Genomic DNA, 15,989 nt, shown 5'->3' with positions numbered 1-15,989 from the left:
AGGGGAACAAAAAAAAAAGGTACTCTGTGGAATCTCATTTTCCTTCAACTCACAGGCAGGTGACATCATCTCTCTGAATCTGTGTCTGATGAACGAGGCAGCAAACACTGACAAATTTTCAATCCAGGCAAAATCTACCCCACTTTTCCCCCACAGCAGATCTATGAAAGAGTTCCTAAATTTGGCCAGTCCGTCACTACTTTGGGAAGCATGAAGTGAGAATGCTTAGAACATTCACACTGAAAAGCGGGTTAGTGTTGCCTCAGAATCCACAGCAGCTGTGGTACCAAGCCTGCTTTGATGTGGTGGACCTAGCAGAATGTGCTACCGTTAGTGGCAAAATCTGTTGCATGCAGGCAAAAGCAGTGGGTTGATATATTCAGACCTTGCCATCTTCACCAGCTGCATGAGGTCTATGTTAATGATTTACTGCACCAAAGGAGTTCTTCTTGGTGTGAATCTGCTCCAGTACACATGGAAATCACAGGGTGGGACACTACTTAGATTTCCCCACTTGCAGTGCAGGCAGAGGATCCTGCAGCAATCAGCTCTCTCTATATGTATTATGCACTACCATATGGGTTGGACATCATTGTTGCTCAAGATGCATTATGGACATATACACGAGGAGCCATAATAGGCTGCATCAAAGCAGGCCATGTCCTTGCTACTCAGTAATGCATGCATACTGCAAGTGGCAAAAGAGGACTGGTAATTATAATATATGTGGCCAAGCTGAGGAACCATGACAGCTTTTATTGCACATGCAGATTCTTAGGATGGAAAAATCCTCAGCAAGTGGATCAAAAAAATGCTGCTATACTACTAACGGTGACATTGTAATGCATAATATATCGATATACAAATACTGTCATAATGTTGTCACGTTACTATAGAAATAGAAGCTCTGCCTGGATCTGCTATTCAGGTACATGGCAAGAAATTAATATGGGTAGCATGCCACCAGAAAACAGGGTATGTGCCTTAGCAGTCTGCTCAGATGGTGACGAAGAAGAAGAGCAAAATCTATTTTTAAAGTTAAATAAAGGCAAATTAAGATAAATGGAGTATAATTATTCAGTAGACTAGAGACTGACAATTCAGGTTAGAGGCTGACTTGCTATTTTTGTGCTCAGAATTTGTTTTCTACAAATTTCCTCTTACATTTGAGGAACTAAACAGATCAAGACAAATCAATGCAACTCTGCCAATAAAAGAGACAAAATAAAAACAAAGTAGCATTGACTACAAGACTAGTCAAAGAATTGAATTAATATTTAACTGTTATGATATTTTATTTTAAATGCAATTTGAGTATTCACATTATTGGTGTAAGCTACACTGCTGTATGTAGTAGATTCTGGTCACCTTGCATAGCTTCATGTGATGTTTAAGGTTAAGAAACGTATTATTATTAAATGATAAATGCTTGTGTGACATTTTTTGTCTTTGTGCTTTGGGATGCATTTCTAATTTAGTTCTAACTTGCTTCCAGTCTTTCATTTGCTGATATGTCACCTGTTAGCTAACCTGTTAGGATTTCCCAGCAACTCTACAAATAAGCTTTTGACAAATGTCATTTGCCTTGGGATCTAATTATTTTTCAATAACTTAATTAAGGAGTATGTGTTTCTGTAAAAGCATACTGTAATATTTCAGGATATTACAATATGTTGCAGAGAAATGTTAAGAACTTCACCCTGTGGTTTCTCTTCATTAATACTTTGTCTCACCAAAATCTTATTACCATCAGTCCCAATGTTCTTTTACTTACTCTTTAGACTAAGATATTCAGGCAGTGTCTTTTGTTGCCTGTTGCCCTCAAGTGTGACACACACTGGAGAACAGAAAACAGATCACTGTCCAGCTTCTGACTGGGGCCTACAAGGATGCTGGAGAGGGACTCTTCGTCAGGGACTGTAGCGATAGGACAAGGGGTGATGGGTTAAAACTTAAACAGGGGAAGTTCAGGGTAGATATAAGGAAGAAGTTCTTTACTGTGAGGGAGGTGAGGCACTGGAACAGGCTGCCCAAAGAAGTGGTGAATGCTCCATCCCTGGCAGTGTTCAAGCACAGACTGGACAGAGACTTGTGCAGCATGGTTTATGACAAGGTGTCCCTACCCACAACAGATGATCTTAACGTCCTTTCCAACCCAACTATTCTATGATTCTATAAAGTCACTTGATATGGATTAAAGTAGACAAAGGTTTAATATTAAACTATTCAATGGCATCAATATCCTCTAAGTTACGTCTGTCTGGATTCAACTAACCTTTCCAGAGGAAGACATGTCAAAAATAAACTAGATCTACCTGTAACTCACTTCTCAGCTGGGTATATTCCTCATTTCTGCATAGTTACAAACAGCCCATTTCGGAACACTACAGCAGAAACATACATTTTCAAGAGGTAGAATGAAATGCTTACATTTGGGCAAAAGAGCAATAAAGATGGTCATGAAATTTTCTGTTCTTATTCCCACAATGTGCTCATTACTAAGCAAGCAGGTAAGCACAAAACATCCATTAAATGGCAAAGTTCAGTCCCTGGAGAGACCACAGGGGTTATACTTTTCTATTTATTTACTGCTTTTTGCCTTAGGACAGAAAGCACACTGTAAATTCACTTTAGAGGTCTGCACGAAGAGCTGGAGGCAGGCACTTCGATGCAGCTTGCCTTAAGCACAAAGTCAGTGACTTGTTTTTCTTCTTAAATGCATACCAAAACAGTCTGAACCCATTTATTTGTTGAATGCGCCCACATTACCTCATGACAATGATTAAACAACAGTGGCAGGGCAGGGGTTACCTGAGAAAGAAAACAAGAGCTAGTTACCCCAAAGATGTCTTCATGCAAGACTCTTTCATGAGAAGGTCTTGCCAAAAAATACTAATCCCAATAGCACTAATATCTTCTCACTAGCCATCTTTTTTAATTAACTCCTTCTGTTGAAGTAAAAAAAAAAAAAAAACACACACACAAAAAAAACCAAAAATTAAGAAAAAAAAGCCAACCTTTTTTCTTCTTATATACTGAGAAGACAAATTCATCCATTATTTTTTAAATGCTGCAGGAGATTTCTAAAACATGGGCTTCTCTGTTGGATCTTTGCACTGGAACATCCCAGGTTGTTACTTGTTCACATGTAAGCAAAAGGTGGACAATTATGGACAAAAGGTGGCAAATTTTCTTGCCAAAAAGGTAACACCACTCTTGAGTCACCTACCACATATAACAGATATAATACATGTAACACACGTAACAGATGCTGAACAATGTGGAGTGGGGTTCTCCAAATAAAAGCAAAAAGATTAACTTTTAGTTCATTGTATCTTCAGGGGGAAAAAAAAAAAAAAACAACCTTTAAGCACTGTTGCTAGGTTTTATATACACTAAATTAGCATTGAGGTGCAGCAAAAGCTGTTGGTGGCATATGCCTGCCTTATCACTTCAAGGAATAGAGAGGTTTCAAACACCACAAAATCACCATGTCCTTCATAAAATAAATTCAGAGCTACAGTAAGCAGAAAAAGATAAAATAATTGGATTCTGTTAATCTGTGGGGACAAGGACTTAATACTGCATTTAATTTTGTTAAGTGGGAGGAAGATTATTGCAGGCAAGATACAAAGAATAGTCTCTGCTCAAATCATATAACATTTACAAGCTTAAATACACTAAGACAGTCATTAATAATTGTATCAGAACATTTCCATGTATTCAGTCCACAGTTATAAAGAAACTAAACACACAGGCCTCCTCCCAAATCAGACAATAATAATATTTACATTCCTCTACACTCTTGCTTCCAATACTCTTAAGAAAAACTGTGAGCAAGTGCCAGTCTGCTATGAAACACTGCAGAAAGAATCGTTTTAGGCATTTCAGTCTGCTTCTGAGGGAGACTAGACACTCACTGAGATAAAGCAATCTCTTTCCAGGATTTTTGAAAGAAAAATGAAATTCGTTTTCATGGAGTCTGTCATTGTCACAGTAGAGAACTTGTTGGGAGCTGCACTTGTTTGCAGCCTACAGCTCCTGCAGGAAGAAGCTGTTTAACTGATGCCAGAATTTAAGCTTTCCACATGTAGTATTTTAATCTTCTAATTCATCTCCTAAACAGAAGCTGTTTTGAAACTCAGCTTCTTCCACATTGTTTCTGTTTCAATAAATTCTGTCTTTTTTTTCAAGAATGTGAAATCAGAGTAGATAGCAACACCTGTTCGGCATTTACAAAACTCTTTTAAAATATGCGTAAGACCAAAATACTTTAAAAAAAAAAAATAATACTATGTGCAACATACTTGACTTGATCCCGTATTCCCAAACTATCAATTGATTCATGCATTACGCAGTTTGTTAATACCAAGAAAGATACTGCACCTTTAAATGAATTTGCTTTGAAGCAAGTATCCTTCTGAAGGAAAAGAAATATACTAATATCTTAATGGAAAAGATAGAAAAAGTGTGTTCTGTCATTGCAATTTTTTTTTCCAAGCTCTTAATAATTACAGCAAATCTTATGATGGCATTTGGCATCTTCCACAGCACAGTGGTACAGTTCTTGTAATACTTAATGTCCCCTCATAAGAGACTGCTGGAAGGTCGTAAGAGCACCAGCAGTGATTGAATGTGAAATCATTCAGCTTGTTGGGAGACAGATACCCAAACCTAAACACGTGTTGAGTGAAATACGGTCTCCTGTGTAGGGAAGTACAACTAGTACAGCTCCGTTGCTCTCTGCACTGTACTCTTAACAACTTCTCAGCACAGTTCTTGACAAGCAAACAACTGGAAGATTAAAAGATCCACAAACAAAGGAAAACAACACCTATTTGTTCTGCATGAATTCTCCATAATCTTCAGTTACGTAACTTAAAGAAAATGTATTGCTTACTCCACTCAAAGGATGCTGATGAAGTCCTCTTATGTGATTAATTTCTCTTTCTCTCTTTCCATAATCTGCATAATTCTATAACACATATCACTCTAATGTCTAAATTGCCTAGGTAAATAAAACCCAAAGTAAAAGAGTTTATTTTTATTTTTCATCTCTTTCTTTTGGAGGAGAGAGATCTGATTCTTCAAAAACTGGCATAAAGATAATACTTTTCATGACATTAACACATCTGTGTGATTAAATCAAAGCAAATTAAATCTAGGCAGCATTTTTACACTGCCAGTAGTTATCACATAGAACACTGAGTTTTCATTATTATCTGATTAAAATGACTTTGTCTTCCTCTGCTAAAAAACTGAAGGCTCACAGTTTATTCCTTTACACTTGTAGGAATATGAGCACATTCTCTAAATGTTTAATTTTCAAATATTTATCATTTTTCTTGTGGTTGATCAATTTTAGTTGTTGAGGGAGGTTCCTGTACACCTTAGCTAAGGTTTGTGCCTAAATGAATATAGAAATAAGGGTGCACTTTAATGAACAAACATCTGTAGAAACTACTGACACTCAAAAGCTTTATTCTGCATCAAGAAAAAGGTGAACAGGAAAATGATATTTTCTGATGGCCTGCCTCCAAAATTCAAAATAGTATCCCCTGAAAAAAAATTTTAAGTGTTCTTCTGTCTCTTCGACAGCAGACTGCTATTGTTAAGAACATCAACATAGCTGATGTTTGAAGCAAAGCAAAATTCAGTTTCAAACCCTCCAATTATTTTGTCTCTTCACTACTAAATGTAATTACAAACAACTCAAAGGTTCATCACTATAAAAGCACTATTTAAGATTCCCAGAGAACAGATATGTAAAGGCATTGTTTTCACACATTTCTCTTAGTCAAGCCGTAGTTTAACAACACTACCAATAAACAAGTGCACTAAGCCAATGTAAAGCAGACAAGGAAATATTAATGTTTATTTTCATCTAGGGAATCCTCCAATGTTTCATTTATCATTGCTTATACAAATATGCTTCAAAGCAACAAGCAAGAATGTCATGGATGAATATGACATAACTACAATCATCCCAAAGTTCACTTGCCGAACTATGCACCATCTCAAAGGCTGCTTAAGCACACAAACATTTGTTGCAAAAGGGCAAAAAAGCACAAACATGAGATCAGGTTCTGAGTTCTCCTTGCAAAATTATCACTCTAACAGAGCAAACAGCAGTTTTCAGAGGCTGACTTAAGTCTTTGTCTCTTCCTCATAATCAGCAGGAAATGCCTGCAGCCAGTTTGAAACCACTCTCCTTAGAATTACCCAAACTTTTCCAAACCAGTTTGACACCTGTTCAGTTTCTCCTGTTCAGGAAGAGAGACGCTAGGGCATGCAAGATGCAAATTCAAACAAATTCAACCAGGCAGCAAGTGAGATCAAGAATTTACATGGTGTAAATAGGAGGTGTGTGGTTAGGATACCCAATCTCTATCTACGATGAACAACTACAGCGTCCTCTGCTACACTGTTATGCAATACACAGATAGTATTTAACCCCTTGCTGGTTTGACATGTGTATGTCAAACTGATCAGCTTTTGGGCGGGAGGTAATTTGACAGTTCATGAACTATTAATTGCCACCCCTCAAGCGAATGAATCCCACCAGAGCCTTCAGCATTCCTCACCCACCCAAAACCATGAAGGATCTGCCTCCTGCCTCCAGCACTGCGACACCATTCCTATTGCAAGCACCATCAACTTCACAACACCTGTCTGGAGAAGAACCTGAAAGGCACACGCTTAAACCAGAGCACACACTCACACCTTGACTCCCTGCCAGCAGCCTGGCCCTTGGAGGGGTTCCCAAGGGAGAGCTGAGAGCTCATTACCCCCCACAGCATCACTGGGATGAGCAGCAACCCCACAGCAGAATGGGCTCGGTGGCTGCTTGAAGTCCCCCATATGCTGTTTTGGTACTTTGTGCCCTCACACACTCTGTTTATTGAGTTTGGTTGGAATTGTGTAGCTGTATTGCAGAAGTGTCATTATCAAGATGATAAAACACCCTGTTTGCCAGATGCTACTCTTGGGGCACCCTACTGAAACAAGGTGGGCAGGCAGTGGCAACTAAAAAGTCCGGTGAGAAGGAAGAATCATTAGACGGGGTGGGAAAACCACTGCCCTTGCCACTTTCTGAGCAATTGATGCTCTTTCGGGAGTGGCACAGACCTCCCTGCCTGAGCTCTATAGAGCACCCACCACCATTCTTCGAGATGGATTCAAGGTTGCCGAGGGAAAGGGTTATGGGGAGCCCGACCGCCCCGACGGCCGTGGCTCCACTCAGCCGCCAGCACCGCGGGATCGCTGCCCCGGGGCCGCCTCTCTCCATCCCTCCCGCCCCGCAGCCGTGAGGAGCGGTACCTGCTTATCCAACGCAGCATCCTTGGCGCTGACGGCGACGCATCCCTTGGGAGCCGGCACCCGCTCGCAGTTGCAACCCTCCAGCATGTACATGCCGGCGGGCCGGGCGCTCTGCTCTCCTTCGAAGTAGAAGAGCACGTTTTGGTAGAGGGCGAACCACTTCTCGTGCCAGCGGTTGGTCTCCGCCGTCTTCTTGCTCAGGTAGCCCCTCTTGGTGCCCTCCTTTCGGGCCAGCAGCGCCAGGTACAGGGCATGCCCCTCGTTGTACCGCACGCTCTTCTGCATCTTGCCCTGCAGTTTGCTGCCGCCCCGGGCACCCTCCGCTATACCGGCTGCGCCGCTGGCGCGCTCCGCGGGCTCCCCTCGCCCCACCACCGCCCTCTCAGATCTCCTCCCGCCTCGGAGGCGGCCGCCGTTAAACCTCGTCCCCGCTCTTGCAAACTCCGGTGTGACGCGGAGGGATCAGGCGTAATCCGCTTTGGAGAGCGATTTAAAGAGCAAAGTCGCCGCTGCAGAGCCCCGCGCCCTCCTTCTGCCAGCTCCCGCTCGCCCGCCGCGGGGGGGAAGCTCGGGGCACCATGGGGATGAAGATGATGAGGGGTCAGATGCGATGAGCTTGGCCGCTGCGGGATTTGGGGGCTTTGCGGTTGTTTTCCCGGTAGTTTGTGGGGGTTTTGATGCTTTTGAGTGAAAATCTTGGAAAGAGGCAGCTCTGGGTTGAGCCCGGTGGCGGGAGTCGGTGGCTGTGTTTGTGTGTTAAAGCACAAGCAAGAGGCGAAATCCAACTGAAATGCCAGAAACACGTTGCTTTGAACCCGGTACTGACGTTTATTCAACGTGAGGAAGGGGAGCTTGTCGGCAGGGCTCATCACGGGGAGCCTGCATCTCCACTCCTTCCCCAGCATCTCTGCTGAGAACGAGTAACCCGACGAGGGCTGCAGACAGCCTGTTGTACGTTTACTCCTTACACTGAGTTTAGCGAGGCTAGAAGCGGGCACGGTTCTGTTTCTGCAGTCAGGACAGTAGAATGAGGAACGGTAAGACCTTAATACTAAAAAATAAGCTCTGACAAAGGAGCTGGTATCAAGAACTGTTTCACGTAAGACATAAGCAATAGAGAAATTTCTACGAAGTAGAGGACTCTGTGCCTGTAATTTACCAAATATCTTAAACTTCCTTTTAAGGTTCTTTCACAAAAAGGCATTTGAAAACTCTTTCATTTATAAATGCATTTTGGATATGTCTCTTCTGCTTTATCAAGTCTTACAAGTGAGAAAGAAAATTCATTCTCTCACTAGCTGTCTGAACAAAAATGTGAAAATGGAATACTCGGTGAGCTGTACAATGCACAGAACGAGTTAGAAAGTATTCCCCATGTGATATCAGTGAGTGACTATGATTTGGAATATTATTTACAGGAACTGTGGACCCATGTGGAGTTTTAAGGCTCTCATTCTGCAAACAGAGCTTTCTGTCAGAAAAAACAGATGCACAAATCCCGCTGGAACTGACTTGTTTTGTTTGTGGCTTCACACAGTGAAATTTGAGCTTAACACAGAACATCGGAGTCCAGGTTGTGGAAAGGGGTTGGAGGTCATTTGAGGGATTTGTGTGTATGAAATTACTCACATGCATGCATCTCAGTAACTGCGCTTTCTTGCTTCTTACAGTACATCTTTATTTGAAATTCACTCAACTAGCACTGTCCAAGGCAGTATTAATTCAGTGTGTGAAACTCCATGGGATATCGTATGTCGTGATGCACGTAAATGGCAAGGCAGAAAAAAACAAGGGAAAGAAGCAGTCTGAGACTCAAAAGAGTTTTCAGATACTTGACACTAAGTGCAGAGTCAGTGCTTTCCAAGGTAAGCACATTGTATATCACAACCAAATGCTACAGTAAGAACCTGTCTTTGCCAAGATAAGGTTGCAAGTTTCTGTCCCAGTTTACATAATCTGTACATTAATAAAGCTTCTGCAGAAATCAGAAATGACTATGCACCATCTATTCTACCACAAAACTTGAGACATACAGTAAAAAGAAATGTCAGGAGTTAAATTTTAACTACAAAATAAAGGAAGAAAGGGTTTCCTTTCAATACATAATTTTCTCCTAGGCACACATGCGTTTTTCCTGAGCTGAAAGTCTTGAATATGTCATTGCATAGCAATCCTGGGAATTACGAGGCATTTAGTGTTCCTGTTTGCTACAGTGAATGCTGACTGTGTAACCTTCAGTTTGTCATTAATTCCTCTGCTTTACTGCTCAAAGTATGATTTTCTCTTAATGATATTTTCTTAATTACTTGATCATCCTTACACAAGTCCAACCTAATTTTTATTACTTTATCTATTACATACCTATGTATATATATACTATCTAATACATCTAAACACATGTTTGTTTTTTTTTTTCTTTATCACCAACAATAAAGAAGGGATTGTCTGTGGTTTGTTGTGTTTTTTTTTTAAAGAAATTCTAGGACAAATTCATATGTATGAACATGGGTGAATTGTATGTGCAAACAGATGTAAAGGAATCTGTTGATGTGATTTATTCTGTAGAGGGCTCTGAAGAAAAGAACATACACATAAGCACACCAGTCCCCTTTATTTTCTATACTCCTTAATTAACGTTTTCCTTTCTTTGTATTTTCATTCCAGGGGATTCATTCATAAAACCTCACTCCCAACAGCTGTGTCATTATGGGACCCAAGGAGCTTTCTGTGAAACTGTGGTGGAAAGTTGTGGTCACATATAAGCTAATTTAACACATTTAGCTTATGTCTACTTTGAAATTTCCATGAGGAACTAATTCATTGCATATTGTTCAGAGCTGTCATAAACAGCAGGGTTCATAGCATTGTATGACTGTGCAATTGTTGATTCTGACCCAGAAGTGACCATGAGAGCTTGGGGGGCATGTCAGTGAGTTGTCACTCTTACGAGTGACAGGAAAATCTATTTCAGAAAGTATGTAAAATCTAGGCCTCTGTTCTCAAAATCACCTTGGAAAAAGTATTATTAATGTAACAGTAGTAAAAACTGATTAAAGCAATGGGGAAAGGATGTTACACTACCATTTTTATGTCTGGGCTTGTATGTATTTGCTATGTGTTGCTACTCATTTTGAATGCTTATTTGTCAGTAATTTGAGATGATTGTAAATCATTATTTATCTTATCATTTCAAGGTAATATATCAAGTACAAAATAATTCTGTAAAGTTGCTGAACAGTTTTACAATATCTTATGGGGAAGAAACTAGGTTTCATTAAGAATATACCTATATATTCCCTCATATATATCATCTGAAAAGTAGAACTGAACTAATATCCTTTTTGTGATTTTACTTTCACAATTTTGCTGACATAATGGTTCACTTTCTAAGGCACAAAGCATGATATAGCTATTTGAAAGATGTTTAAAATATGTTCAAAATAACATTCATCTGTTATCTGATAAAGCAGAAAAATTTTCAAACACGTATTACACATCACTGATATTGTTAAATCCTGATTATCTTGAAAATAACAGACTATTCTTATGTACATGTAAATGTCGTTTGCCTTTTATGATTCTCCTTTTAAATTACTACAAACAAGTTTGTATTTGCAAAATCTAGCTTTTCATGTCATTTGAGAAGATTTGCTTTTTCTATTTATCTAGACTTTTTTTGTGGGGGAAATTGGCTTGGCTAACCAATTTTAAGCCATTGTGTGTGCCAGATCATGGTAATTCATTCCTCATGGTTACTAATATTTTTTTTTAGCAATTAGAAGCAGATGTTGGAGTCAGCCTTCCTGTGGAAGAGATGTGACTACACATACCCCTCAGTCATATGGGAAAGGTCATGGAATAAATGTTGATGAGATTCCTTCCTTCAGGAATCTCAGGGAGGAAAGAATTTTTACTGTCATATTAAAGGGTAACAAAGGGACCACTGCTGTCAGTGGGAGATTTCAGCAGAGGTCGAAGGAGGTGATCCTGCCCCTCTGCTCTGCTCTCATGAGACCTCACTTAGAGTACTGGGTACAATTCTGGTGTCCTCAACATAAAAAGCACATGGAACTGTTGGAACAAGTCCAGAGGAAGGCCATGAGGATGGTTAGGGGGCTGGAGCACCTCTTGTATGAAGACAGGCTGAGAAAGTTGGGGCTGTTCAGCCTGGAGAAGAGAAGGCTGCGTGGAGACCTCATAGCAGCCTTCCAGTATCTGAAGGGGGCCTACAAAGGTGCTGGAGAGGGACTCTTCATTAGGGACTGTAGTGATAGGACAAGGGGTAATGGGTTCAAACTTAAACAGAGGAAGTTCAGGTTAGATATAAGGAAAAAGTTCTTTATTGTGAGGTTGGTGAGGCACTGGAATGGGTTGCTCAAGGAAGTTGTGAATGCTCCATCCCCGGTGGTGTTCAAGGCCAGGTTGGATGGAGTCTTGGGTGACATAGTTTAGTGTGAGGTGTCCCTGCCCATGGCAGTGGAATTGGAGCTAGATGATCTTAAGGTCCTTTCCAACCCTAGCCATTCTATGATTTCATCATTCTATGGAAGGACTGTCATGGAGAAGAGAAATTTGGGAGCAACAGAGGATGCTGCTGGGTAAGGCTGGAAAACCAGATGATTGGTAAAGCGGTGGAAATCTGCTGCAGAGATCCTGGTGGGAATCTGGAATAGCAAGAAAGAGATCTATACACAGTGGGAAATTAATGGGGTTGGTAGGCAATGATATGGGTCAGGGAAAGTCAGGTAAAGTCAGTTCAATGCAGCACAAAAAGCAAAAGGATTAGGTCAAGGGTAATGCTGAAGAAGAAAGCAGCATTTTGAATGGAGACATGCTTGTAGTCCAAACCAGCACTAAAACCACAGAGGGAAGAAAGGAAAGGCAGCTTTTCTTCTTAAGCCTATTTTCAGCTGGTTCCTTTGCTCTGGAGAGAGCAAAAGTTCACTAGCTGGGATTAAAATCGAAGAGCCAGCGCCCAGGTTGCTGACCAAAATTTTAAAGCTATGCAGACATACTCCGTTAATTCAGATCTCCAGAGGTACTTATATAATAAAGATACAATAGACATACACTAAGTTCCTGATTGATGCAAAGTATAGTGAAAATAGAATTTTAAAATTTCTTTCACATGGTTAAAATCTTCATATTGAGACACATACTCACTTAACAAAAGCATGACTGTCAGAGCTCAAAGTTAGCAGAGATTACTCCCTTTTTTTCCTATTCTGACAGCTGTGTAATGAGAATTTTGCAGACCCTTTGATTAGTGCAGTATCCTTAAGAAAAGTATTGTCCTGCGGGTCACTGATAGCCAAAGCACAAAACTGTCTTGACATTCTTGGGAGATACCTTAAATTGGTACTTTGGATGTTCCAAAGACATTGGCATGTCATAACACAGATTTAATAATATTCTCCAAATGTGAGTCAAGAGAAACAGCCTGATAACCGAGCTCTTAGCTCTTGCAAGTAAAGGATTCAGCAGACACCAGGATATGATTAAGTTTCAGAAAGCCCTTAGTAACTGGGAAAACAACTTTAGAATTAAAAATACAGAGTAGGATAAAATTTCCTCTTATTCAATGTGAACTGAGTATAAATGCAAATCACTTTTTGCTTATTCTGTCAAGATAATCTCACATATTGGCCTAAAAATAGGAAAAATGTGTAAAATATTAAAGTATCCTTATTTCTTGGAAAAAAAGAAATTGGAAGATTGGAAGAGAGTGCAGTGGGTGCCATCTGGAATAAGTAAGTAACCCTGAGAAGAATTTGTGATGTTTATGAGGCTCAATGCTGATACAGGGAATTCTAATCATCTGACATAAAGCCTGCAAATAATCTGCCACTGAGGTGCATAATTCAATACAACAGGTTTGATAAACCAGAAGCAACATTCCCTACAGTGACCTTGAAAGAAACATTTAATGTATTATGCAGCTGAGCTTTCAGCAGTACAGCACCTTACTTTGTAGGTAGGCAGACCCATATGCCATAAAAATCAGCTTTATGGGAAGTGGAATCCACTGTTCTCTTAATAGAAATCAGACATTGCAGGGCACTCAAGACCATGTGAAATCTCTGAGACAATGCCTTTTTATGAGAACATTGTATTTGGTACAGATGCAATACATTGAAAACCATTTTAATGAATCTGTTTAGATGTAGCTGGGACTGTACAAATGCCTGGAGAAAATATATGTAACAGAAAAAAAAAACCTGTCGTGGTTTAAAACCAGGCAGAGGGCTCATTCACTCACTTCCCCCCTTCTTTCCCTCCCCGTACTCCCGGAGGGACGGAGAGGAGAATCGAAAACAATGCAACTCCCACAGGTTGAGATAAGAACAGTTTAGTAACTAAGGTATAACACAGATCACTACTGCTACCACCAATTATAATAATGATAAAGGAAATAACAAGGGAACAGAATACAACACCTCACCATCAGCCAACCAGTAACTCGACACCCCCCCCCCCTCCCTCCCCCCAGCCCGACCAAGCACCGACCGATACCTCCTCCAACCCCGCAGACTCCCAGCCCTTCCGGCTAACTCCCAGTTACCTCCTGGGCATGACGTGCTGTGGTATGGAATACCTCTTTGGTCAGTTTGGGTCAGGTGTCCTGTCTCTGCTTCCTCCTGGCTTCCCCTCCTCCCTGGCAGAGCATGAGGCTCACAAAGTCCTTGGCCAAACCAAAACATCATTGTTATCAGCTCTGTTCCTGAGCTGAAAGTCAAAACACTGCACTGCACCAGCTACCAAGGAGAAACATGACTGCTACTGCTGAACCCAGGACAGCGCCAAACAAAAAAAGTCTTAAAAGGCTGTAGGCAGAGCAGCCCTGGCAACAGTGATCTGAGGCAACATTATCATGTGCAAGGAAAAGATACCAAACAGTCTTGCTTAACAAGGGTAAAGAAATTAAGCTTAACATCAGTCATTGCTTGTCATGGGGATTTCTGGTTAGGTCGGAAGTGGATAGGGGATATCTGTAATTGCTGACCCACTGTTGCTCAAGCCCATTCATCCTGGTCCAGACTTACATTCACATTCTCAGCTCATAACCTTGGTAGCTGCTTGGTATCTATGGAGTATGCTTTTCTGACCAAAAAAAAAAAAAAAAAAAATTATTAAAAGAACAAAGAAAAACAGGAGAAAATAAATTCTGAAAAACATAACACATGAAGAAAACCAACAAAAAAGCAAAACAAAACTACAACAATATCCAGCTACAGTTACATTCAACACCAGAAAATTTGTAACTTCATCTTTCATAGTAGAATGCTTTCCAAGGTAGAAGGATATTAATCGCACTTCATATTAATGCATCTATTTTTTAAATAGAGTACAAAAATAACATTTACTCTACTTGTCACAGAGCTGCTACTGCTGCATGCTGAAGTGAATAAAGGCCTGAATCCATATAAAAATACACTTGGGGGTTTTAATGCAAAAATAAGTCATGACTTATTTTACAAGTAGGCTCTTCTTGAATGCATAGTAAAGAAGTGAAAGAAAAAATATTTTACTGTTTAAAAAAAATATTTTACCATTTCTAAATGGTAAAACGTTCACTCATTACTGTTTGTCTTCTTAGGTCAGTTGGATTATTTTGATTAACACAATCTTTTTGTTAATTATTAGTGGTAGCAAGGGGAGCTGAAAGGTATTTTTTATTCCAATTTGACATCCTATTTTTTGTATCAATAATAAAGTTAGATTTATAATATTCAATAATTTTGAGTAAGACTGTTTTTTGTTTGAGTGATGCTTCTTTTACCAAAGAAAGAGGCAACACAAAAATATGTCTCTTATTGATTTTAATTTTCGCTGCAGTATATAATGGCTTTGTGAAAATAGTTCGAAATTTCTGACATAAGTGTGGATACATAGATGAGATACAGCTATCACGTAGTAGTTTTGTCAGGTATTAGGAAAGGCTTATTAGATAATGCCTTAGAGTCGAAGTCAGGTAGAGCAACAAAGATCTGGAATTTACATATCCTATAGGTACATAAGCCTGCAGTATAGGTAAAGTAAGGATATGAAACCTATCCTGTAAGACTGGATGAGAAATATTTCCCACTTTTAAGATTTAAAAGAGCTTTATTCATCACAAGTTGTGCTCAGTGCAGAAATCTCTAAAATTATTAATCTCCAAAACTCTGGGGAAGAAATGGATTAGGGTAATTGTATTGTTCAACCTTTTAAACAGTCTGTAAAATTCAGATATTTTTTATTTGGTTTTGCAAAAGTCAAAAAGGGCTTATATATATTTGAAAATGCTTTGAAAAAGTCAAATATGTCAAATACCAACTTTTCCTCCAATTGTTCACTGCTAGTCAAACAGATTTTTTTAATGAACCATACTTTTAGAAAAATCACTTTCAGTTCCAGCATAAAGAACTCAACACATCTTGAGTTCTCCCCCAGAATGAAAGTTACTGTCCTTGGAGCTGTCATAGCATTGCCCTCTGCTGTAGTTTCAATCCAGTGGGAATAAATACATGAACTTATTTGTAAAGCACTTTGAAGTACATCAGTTAGAATTCACTGGAAGAGCTTCAGGTGACAGGTTGTCCTATTCTGCTGCATGGGGGAAGGAAAAAACACCCTTTATACTTCTCCATGTCATCTAACATGTTCTCACTTATGATAAACTTTAACTT

The 15,989-nt window shown here is 39.8% G+C and overlaps 1 protein-coding gene across 4 annotated transcripts in view; it reads right to left on the bottom strand.

The window, feature by feature from the left end:
* Positions 1–7,746, bottom strand: part of RASGRF2 (Ras protein specific guanine nucleotide releasing factor 2) — a 275,229-nt gene extending 267,483 nt beyond the window's left edge. For all 4 annotated transcript variants that reach the window (XR_008973762.1, XM_057421382.1, XM_057421383.1 and 1 more), the window contains exon 1: positions 7,321–7,746. Coding sequence is in view for 3 of the 4 variants with exons in the window: in XM_057421382.1 (XP_057277365.1) it covers positions 7,321–7,605 (285 nt within the window). In the remaining variant the exon portion in view is untranslated. The remainder of the gene's footprint in view (positions 1–7,320) is intronic.
* Between the last annotated feature and the right edge of the window lie 8,243 nt (positions 7,747–15,989).

The sequence above is a fragment of the Pezoporus wallicus genome, unplaced genomic scaffold, assembly GCF_028554395.1.
Source record: "Pezoporus wallicus isolate ANWC-B61680 ecotype Strahan unplaced genomic scaffold, APGP_CSIRO_Pwel_v1 contig_2595, whole genome shotgun sequence".
In the NCBI taxonomy this organism is placed as follows: Eukaryota; Metazoa; Chordata; class Aves; order Psittaciformes; family Psittacidae; genus Pezoporus; species Pezoporus wallicus.
Note: the sequence above shows the minus strand (reverse complement) of the source record. Positions and strands in the feature narration are given on the sequence as shown.